The sequence below is a fragment of the Podarcis muralis genome, chromosome 8, assembly GCF_964188315.1.
Source record: "Podarcis muralis chromosome 8, rPodMur119.hap1.1, whole genome shotgun sequence".
Lineage (NCBI taxonomy): Eukaryota > Metazoa > Chordata > Lepidosauria > Squamata > Lacertidae > Podarcis > Podarcis muralis.
The window spans coordinates 19,911,381-19,921,352 of NC_135662.1; the positions used below are offsets into that span (position 1 = coordinate 19,911,381).

A 9,972-nucleotide genomic window follows, 5' to 3' on the forward strand; every position below is an offset into this window, starting at 1 on the left:
ATGAAAAGTAAAGTCAAATATATCTAAGAAATCTATTTTCTCTTTCTTTAGCCTTTGAATTACTTCCATGGACAGTAATAATGCTTTTATTTTTCCAGCAGTAGATTTATTGAACTTGTCTCCTGAGTTTCCTGGTGATGACTATAGAAACTCCAGGTCTTTATAGGACTGAACAAACTAGTTAAGAGGCAGCTAAAGGCTGCTTTAATCAGAGGTGTTAAATTCAGATTGACTGAATCTATCATAATGAGCCCTTTGCCTGAAATTCACTGTGCCATCCTATATATGTCTACTCAGAAGTAAGCCCAGTGGGGTTCAGTGGAGCTTACTCCAAGGTAGGTGTGCATGGGATTGCAGTTGTAATTATGGTTTGACATAAATGCAGCTGTTATCACATCTCCAGTGGCTATTGCATCATAGAATTGGGAGAGCGTGCATGTGCATATGTCTATTTTTAGTAAATGTGCACTATTAGTATATAATACATATCAGAGCTCTCAGGGACGCAGGTGGCGCTGTGGGCAAAAGCCTCAGCGCCTAGGACTTGCCGATCGAAAGGTCGGCGGTTCGAATCCCTGCGGCGGGGTGCGCTCCCGTCGTTCAGTCCCAGCGCCTGCCAACCTAGCAGTTCGAAAGCACCCCCGGGTGCAAGTAGATAAATAGGGACCGCTTACAAGCGGGAAGGTAAACGGCGTTTCCGTGTGCTGTGCTGGCTCGCCAGAGCAGCGATGTCATGCTGGCCACGTGACCCGGAAGTGTCTCCGGACAGCGCTGGCCCCCAGCCTCTTGAGTGAGATGGGTGCACAACCCTAGAGTCTGGCAAGACTGGCCCGTACGGGCAGGGGTACCTTTACCTTTACCTTTTTACATATCAGAGCTACCACCCAATTAATGAAATCTGAAGCTGATTCATTGCGTGAGGTTTAGCCAGTCAATCAGGTAATTAAATCTGCATAGGTTTGCAAATGGATAAAACAATAGCTGTGAAGAAAGGAACATTCTAGTCATTGCTGTTAGGTTGGACGCTTCAGATGTTGTTGGACTCTCATAATCACCAACCAGCATGGCCAATAGTCAGGGGTATTGGGAGCTTGAGTTCTACAACATCTGGAGCCATAAAGGTTCCCCACCTCTGTTTTGGAAGATGCTCGTGTGCCCCAGCAATCACTGCCTTTGAATGAACTTTCCCTCTTATGTAGAGTGGAAGGATACCTCTTTGAAAGTGGTGACAAATACAGTGGTACCTTGGGTTACAGACGCTTCAGGTTACAGACTCCGCTAACCCAGAAATATTACCTCGGGTTAAGAACTTTGCTTCAGGATGAGAACAGAAACCGTGCGGTAGCAGCAAGAGGCCCCGTTAGTTAAGTAGTACCTCAGGTTAAGAACAGTTTCAGGTTAAGAACAGAACTCCAGAACGAATTCAGTTCTTAACCCGAGGTACCACTGTACATGCAATTTTAATTACAGTGGTACCTCAGGTTAAGTACTTAATTCGTTCCGGAGGTCCGTACTTAACCTGAAACTGTTCTTACCCTAAAGCACCACTTTAGCTAATGGGGCCTCCTGCTGCTGCCGCGCTGCCGGAGCCCGATTTCTGTTCTCATCCTGAAGCAAAGTTCTTAACCTGAAGCACTATTTCTGGATTAGCGGAGTCTGTAACCTGAAGCATATGTAACCTGAGGTACCACTGTATTTTTATTTAATTTTTTTAAAAGCAACATTTAAAAAATGGATGCCCTGCCCAATTAATTTGGGATACCTTTTTCCACCAACCAAGAGACTTTTAAACAGATTAATACAACTGACTGATTGTAACTCTGATGTATATTTCCCTCGTGCCCTATAACACATTGTTTCTGCTGTCTACTTCAGCCGGGGTCCCCACGGACGGAATAACGGAGCTGTGTCCTACAAGTCTGGATCTAGCCCTCCTACCACGTCCCGTGAAAAGGACTTCCTGTCAATGCTGTGCAAAAATCAGTTGAGTCCCATTAGCACCCACCCGAATTATGAGGCTTCTTCGGCCAGCAGCAGCAATTCAGGCTCATACAAGGGAAGTGATAACAGCCCCATTTTGAGGCAAGTGAGCTTCTCGCAGCTTTTTCCTCTCTCTGCCCCGCCAATCACCTAAGCCCCCTGTCCGTTCTCAGCTGTCATCAGAATCTCCAATTGTAACTGAAGATTTTCTTCGTTACATGGTACATCAGGCTCGTAAATTCTCTAGGCATTTCAGTGACATCCTTTAGGCATTTGAACAGGTGTGGTGGCAGTGACGACACCATCAGCGCACCCGCCAAACCAATTAATTTCCCTCCGAGGGAAGAAGCTTAGCAAAAGGCTTCGTCTTCCTTGCTAACTCAACAGTCTGCAATAACGTTTCTTCTATACAACCCTGTTGCGGGATAGTATAGAATTTAACCCTGCTTGCCATTGCCTTGACCTGCAGCTGCTGCAAAAAGAGCCTCTGGTGTTGTCGCATCGTGTGGTGTCCTTTGATGTGTGACCCTCCTGACCTTTGTGTGGCCACTTCTTCCCTTGATGTCTTTACTAGAGGCAAATGGGTGTCGCTTGCTATCTGCTCCGTCTAGAGTACTTAAGTCTGCTCCAGGAAATACGATGTCCAGGAAGGGCATAGCTCAGTGGTGGAATGCCTGTTTTGCATGCACTAGGTCTCATCTTTGATCCCTGGCAGCTCAGGAAGGGCCTGGAATGTGCCCTGCCTGAAGAGCTTCTGCCAGTCATTTCTTACTCCCCCACCACTGAACCTCCTCGATCTCCTATTTTTGGTCCCCTGCAGAGCATTTCCACTACCAATGGCACACAGCGCACACACACCCTCCACTGTCCTGAAAAACTTCTTCATCCCAATTTTGTTTTATTCCTTGGTAGATTTTAGATTTTAGAAGGGACGCGGGTGGCGGTGTGGGTTAAACCACAGAGCCTAGGACTTGCCGATCAGAAGGTCAGCAGTTCAAATCCCCACGACGGGGTGAGCTCCCGTTGCTCAGTCCCTGCTCCTGCCAACCTAGAAGTTCGGAAACACATCAAAGTGCAAGTAGATAAATAGGTACTGCTCCTGCGGGAAGGTAAACGGCATTTCCGTGCGCTGCTCTGGTTCACCAGAAGCAGCTTAGTCATGCTGGCCACATGAGCTCCCTCAGCCAATAAAGCGAGATGAGCGCCGCAACCCCAGAGTCGGCCACGACTGGACCTAATGGTCAGGGCTCCCTTTACCTTTAGATTTTAGAAACAGGCAAGATTCAATGTGGACACATAAATCATTTTTTAATTAAAAGGGTCGAGACTCCTTGCACTCACCCTTTCTTCCTGCCCAGGGTAGCCCTGCTCTCTGCCTGCCCCCCAGCAGCTGCTACGAGCTGCCCAAGGGAGGAGGCCAGCAGTGGTGGCCGTGGAAAGGCAACAGGATGCTCCCTCGCAGCCTGTCACTCAAGACAAGCACCAGCTCATCCTCCTCCCTGAGCACACTGGTGAGGGGAATAGAGACATTCTGGGATCAAAGCAGAAGCCAGGATGGCTTTCGCAGTTCTGAAACTGCGCATGGAAAATAGGGAGACTAGAAGAGTATGAGCTGGATGGACCAATGGTCTAACCAAGCATATGGCAGCTCCTGTGTACCTAATGTGAGGGTCGCAGCCATGGTTACAGTTCTCCTTGTGCCATTGGCCAATCAAACTCCCAAGGTCCTTCTGGATTAAAACAAAAGGCATCATTTGCTCACCTGGCAGCGCATGTGCTGCTCACCAAGCGTGCAAATGTTTACACTCCTTCTTTCACGACAGTGAGCAACCAGAAGACTGTACTACGGTTTCCACGTTGCAATGGTGTGGTGGTGAATTCTAAAGTGCAGGCATTCTTCCTGACAACCCCCAGAGCTATGCCCCCAGAGCCACTCCTTCTGAGACCTGGCAACAAAAATAAAGTATTGACCAATGCAGACGTTATGGCTTCAATACGAAGTCATTTTCCCTCATCCACTGCTCTTGGCTTTGCTGAACATCCAGTCTGATGAAGAGTTCTGGGGGAGAGTCAGAAGCTTGCTCTTTATATCTGGTGATAATAAAGGGACTTGAGAGTTTTTCAAAATAAAAGCAGCGCTCGGCTATGCATGCTTAGCGTGATGGGCAGGTTTCTCTCTGAGAAAAGCCTATTTGTCTGGCATGCAGAGGACTGGCAAATAGCAATTGCTATCATTTAACACTGGCAAATATCAATTACTATCACTTAACACATGTGCCTTTCCTTCTCTCCGCCCCCCCCCCCAGCTGACCTATGAAATAAGTGCTGGTGGTGCTTTGTCCTGGCCTGTCCCTGCTTCACTACACCACAGGTTACATTACAGGTGGGGAGTCAGTCTGGGCACCGCAAGTTGCAGGCAGCGATGTAGGGAGCCTGCTGGAAGATGCTCCAGGGAAAATGCAGAAAAGCAGCCCACTTTATTGGAAAACACTTAGCAGAATTAACTACATCTCTAGAAGGTGCTGAAAACTAATTAGCACATGCATGCCAACAGGTTCTCACCCCCAAAAGCGTTCCAAGACCTTCTCTGACAGCATCACAGTTGTGGATCCTTCCTGATATTTCTGAAATCATTTGTAGGCAGTTTTTGTTGCTTTGTCGTTTACTTACTGGAATGGTGGGTGAGACAATGTCTGCCTGCAATACAGGCAGCCAGAAAAAGGTGCATTCTGTCAACAGTCTGCCTCCAGTGTCAGACTGGTGGTTGACTCAATTACTATCATTTAACACATGTGCCTTTCCTTCTTCCCCACCCTCCTAGCCATATGTTTAAGTGGAGTTTTAAACCCTAGTTAAACATGCAGTCAGGCAGAGGGGGAGGAAATGTGGGTTCCCTTTTCTCCCCCCGCCCCGGTCCATATGCTTAATCCTGGGGATTTATATCCTGATGAAATATATGATCCGAGGCAGGGAGGTAGATGCAGACTGCCTGCATGTCTCAATCTCCCCTCTCTTCTCACTGCCACACTGTCCCTTGCTTTGAGAGCCCTGAATCCTTCTGATGGACTTGATCTGTTCCAAGTAGATCTGGGGCCGCCTCAGTCCTATGCACCCGAATCCCAGGTTAACCAGGATCATCCAAATTTGGTTTGGGATCCAGTACAGAGGCCTTACTAGGGCCTTTTAGGTAGGAGGGCCTTTTTGGTGATGGCACCCAGATCGTGGATGTTGCCCTATAGGTGTTGAACTGCAGTCCCCATCATCCCTGAACATTGGGATTAACCTTGAATTTTCAGAACCTTAAACCTGGCCCAGTAACACATGGGAAGCTTTAAGTAGCTGAAATATTTGTTGATGGCATCTGTCCCCATCAACAGTTTAGCCTCAGCAATTTGCACCAACTGGCGCTTCCAAGAGTAGTCTCCCACATGTCATGATGTAGCACTGTTTATTATGAGTTAGTTTATACTTTTATATTCCACCTTTCCTCAATAAGCCCAAGGTGGCCAACATCAGACATAAGCAACCTTTAAAAAACAACTTGACCACACCAATAAATAGTGACATCATCATTATCATCAGTATTAAGTTTGTTGTTGTTTATTATAACCTCCCTTCACCGTAAGGTCCCAGGGTGGGTTGAATATTAAAACACAAATTTAAAAGCAGTTTAAAACAACTTGCAATCACAAAAATACAATAGAGGAGCCATACCACATTATGAAAAAAAAGATTTTAAAATACATCCATCATCAGCTTCAAAAAGGGAACAACGATTTCAGTGCAACTTACTCCCAGGTAAGTCTGTATAGAATTGTGACCTAAATCACCAGTTCTTGCCTTAAGCAGAATGTAAACATAAAATTTGCAGGCACAACAACATTTTTCTGTTGTAGGCGGCCGGCAAGATACACCTCTTGTGGAGAGAACCACGGCATCAAACCACCTAGCCCAGAGCAGTATCTGACCCCTCTGCAGCAAAAGGAGGTTACAGTGAGGCACCTGAAAACAAAACTGAAGGAATCTGAGAGCAGACTGCAAGAAAGGTAAGAGTTTCTACTAATAGGGCCTTTTCAGTGATGGCACCCTGATTTCAGATTCCCTTCCCAGTCAAGCTCGCTTAACATGTACATTAAGCAGCTTTAGTGATGGGGTATCCAACGTGGTTCCCTGCAAATACTGTTGGACTACAACTCTTATTATTCCTGACAACGAGGAGTCCATCACATTGGCATGGATGGCCTTCCATTGCTCCCATCTTCCTGGATCATTGGCCATGCTGGCTGGGGGCTGATGCAAGATGGATTTTACCCCCTCCAATCTGCCCCAGAGACTTGGAGAAACCCTCCAGAACTGATTTGAAAGAAGGGGGCAGGAGATTGCGGGGGGTTGGAATTGAAGGGGACTTTCATTCACACCACATTGGGTTTCATCCATAACGTTCTTGCTTAAACATGAGGACAATCAATGGCCCAAGAAACAGTTATATCATGGGTAGGCAAACTAAGGCCCAGGGGCCAGATCCGGCCCAATCGTCTTCTAAATCCAGCCCGCAGACGTGTGTGTTTTTACATGAGTAGAATGTATTCTTTCATTTAAAATGCATCTCTGGGTTATTTGTGGGGGCATAGGAATTTGTTCATTTTTTCCCCTTCAGAATATAGTCTGGCCCCCCACAAGGTCTAAGGGACAGTGGTCCGGCCGCCTGCTGAAAAGATTTGCTGACCCCTGGTTTATATAATAGTTTTATTGTTATAAAAGCCAATTTCTTGATATATGGGTATCTCTTTACTCTACCACAGGAGTAGGTAACATAGTTGTCAGAGATGATGGGACTTGTAGTCCAAGAGTATCCAGAGGAGTTAACCATGTCTATGAGCTGACCATGTCTGATTCAAGCAGAAAAACTCTACCTTCCTTCATGCATCTTGTTCACCATATCTTTTCCCTCCTAGCTTGGTAACCTCAAAAGGGCAGGTTCTCCCGCCTCAGGAAATGATGCCTTGTTTTGTTTTGCCCTCCATTCAGAGAAACAGAAATCAAGGAACTCAAATCTCAACTTGCCCGCATGAGGGAAGACTGGATTGAAGAAGAGTGTCATCGGGTGGAAGCCCAGCTTGCCTTGAAGGAAGCAAGGAAGGAGATCAAACAACTCAAGCAGGTTATTGAAACCATGAAGAACAGCTTGGCTGAGAAAGACAAAGGGATTCAGAAGTATTTTGTGGACATCAACATCCAGAACAAGAAGCTGGAGACCTTGCTCCAGAGCATGGAAATGGCACAGAACGGCTCTTGTCACGAGGATCGCAGCCTAGATTATGTGTGTGGGTCACCTGATAAGTCTTTGACTCCGAGTGCGGCCTACTCCAAAATGGCAGACAGCATGCTCATGGAAGACCACTCTGTGGAGGATATGGCAGATAGCGGCGTATTGCTTAGTGACGACGTGGCCAATGGGAACGATGTATTTGAAGAGACAGCGATGGACGCCACACTCGAACTCTTTACACCTTCCCCCTTAAACCATTTGGATCTCGTTAAAAACCTCACAAACGCCAAAGAAGAAGATGACAGCCACAGCCATAGTTTGGCGATGGAGCAGGCAGTTCAGGCTGATGTGTTGCTGTACAGCTCAAGCATGGAGCAGCTGATTCAGAACATATTCAAGGCGCACGAGGGACGCCCCATCAGCCCTTCTTCAGCTTCGAAAGAATCCGACGGATCTGGTCTCGAAAGCATCACAGACTTGCTCGTGGACTTGACTCCATGCGATCCGAATTCCGCTATCCTTTTATCCCCGCTGGAGTTGACACACGATGCTGTGGATTCTAGGTATTACGAAAACAGAGTCATGAAGGAACTGGACTTCACAGACTGTCACGCTGAAGGCTTTGGGAATGTCACGAAGTTGTCCGAGAGGAGCGTTGTGAAAAGATACTGGAGCAGCAGCTTCTTTGTCGATGCTTTGGCTGTAGCCGCTCCCATCCTGCCAACGGTAATGTGGATGTTCAGTACCCAGCGAGGAGGGACTAACCCTGTCTACAATTTCGGAGCATTGCTTCGAGGATGCTGCTTGGTTGCCTTGAATTCTCTCCGCCACGTACCCGTCAGCGTCCGACCCTAGAGGGAATTCTCCTGTACAGTTGTGCCAAGAGGCTGAGTTCTGGTGGGTGTGGTTCTGGTTGCGTGAATATAATGTTGGGTTCTGTCCGTCCTGCTCCTAAATGTTTGATTTGCACTATATTTAGTTCAGAACATGTTCATTGTTTGAAACTGAAGAAGAAGAAGGAGGTGGCACAGAGATTTTCTGCCGCTAAATGTAAACGCAAGTGCATCTTAATTTTTTAAAAGAAGCATGCTAAGCACTTCTCGTTCTGTCGTCGGATGTGTGGATTGTGATACCAAATTGTTTTCAGATGGGAGGGGAAAGTACACTCTTACAAAGGCAGCTTACATAAGCCTCGCATGTATTGTCTGTCTGTGCTTCTTCGTGGTGCTTTAATTATGTAATCGCCCCCTGCATTCCACTGATCCTGTGTACAAGGGGACCGTAAACCAAAAATTAAAAAGAGAGGGGGAAATGTTATTGCAGATGGGTAGGTGGGTGGGGAGTCTTGAATCTTGTTATTAACCACGTTTATAAATATGATTGTGAATATATTTTATGAAGTCTGTTCAAAGTCTTAAATGAAGTCTTACTCGGAACGTACTGTTGTCACACAAGTGTATGAAGGAATATTTTAAATGTATGTGTACTAACTTATTTTTTTTCTTGTTAAATAATCTTTTAAGGAAAAAGAAGAAGAATGCTTTATAATTACAAGCTATAAGTAAAGCATGTTGAAACTGAACTGGTGTCTTTGATTTAGCTGGGCATGGATGACTGCAAGAGATCTGGGTGCTCGCCTCAGTTAGAAAACAAGTAGGGATTACACAATGTGTAGCCAGGGGCTGAGGGCCACAAGATGTGCTTGGACTACAATTCCCAGCAGCACCGGCTGTCATGCTCAATGGAAGATATGGTAACCTTAGGCCCTCCCACTGTTGGTTTGTGTCATGAAATTTATACACCACTTGAATGCGGGGGGGGGGGGGCTCAAGAGGATAAAACAAGAAAACCAAGAAAAATGTACAACTGTACTTTAAAACATACAAAAGTAAAAATACTAAAACAGATTAAAATTACCTCAACTTCCTAAGCATCTGGGTAGGCTTGTCTAAAGAAGTTGGTTTTTAGCAGGTGCTGGAAAGAGCGGTGATCTCAATAGTCAGGATGCAACACTAAACAATCAGGTTCTTACAAATGCAAAACGGGCATTACATGGCACCTGTAGTAGTCTCAGTTCGGCTGGTTGAAGCAGTCAAGTGGGCACACATTGGGTAAGGTATTGTAGGTAAACTTATCCCAAGTTGTTAAGGGCTTTAAATATTAATAGTAACCTCCTAAACACGGCCTCTTCCGATTCAGATATTATGGAGAAATAGAATTGAGTGTGATCAGCACCTTGCTCTGAAATGCCTAATGACCGCTCTGAACAGCTTCATGTAGATATGAAATAGTGCTGGAGATAAGATAGTCCCCTGCAGCACCCCATAACATAGCGGTCAGGGGGCCAAAAGGCACTCTACCAATGCTACTGTCCGACTTGGTCCTGAAGGTAGGATTGGAATCAATGTAATAATACAGTACCCCCCAGTTCCAGTTCCCTGCCAGTGGTGTCAAATGATCAAGATCAATAAGCAGGAGCCAGTCACACTCCCCCTATCCTGCTCTCCATCAAGGCAACCAAGGGCAAATTAGCTCCATGGCCAGGACTAGACCCAGATTGGGATGGATCTAAATAATCCTTGGGGTGTCCTCCAAGATTGCCTGCAGCTGCCTGACCACAATCCTTCTCTCAAAAGGGGGTATTTGAAATTGGCCATTAGCTATTCCAATCTAAAGGATCCAGGGATGGTGAGATTTATAGTTCAGCAACATCTGGAGGGACA

The 9,972-nt window shown here is 46.2% G+C and overlaps 1 protein-coding gene across 4 annotated transcripts in view; it reads left to right on the forward strand.

Moving 5' to 3' along the window:
• Positions 1-8,831, forward strand: part of SYBU (syntabulin) — a 47,720-nt gene extending 38,889 nt beyond the window's left edge. For 2 of the 4 annotated variants that reach the window (XM_028736273.2, XM_028736272.2), the window contains 3 exons: positions 1,876-2,082; positions 5,877-6,026; positions 7,009-8,831. In XM_028736273.2, coding sequence (XP_028592106.2) covers positions 1,876-2,082; positions 5,877-6,026; positions 7,009-8,104 — 1,453 coding nt within the window. In that variant the 3' untranslated portion in view covers positions 8,105-8,831. The remainder of the gene's footprint in view (positions 1-1,875; positions 2,083-5,876; positions 6,027-7,008) is intronic. The other 2 variants (XM_077932762.1, XM_077932763.1) reach the window with 2 other exon arrangements.
• The last annotated feature ends 1,141 nt before the right edge of the window (positions 8,832-9,972 follow it).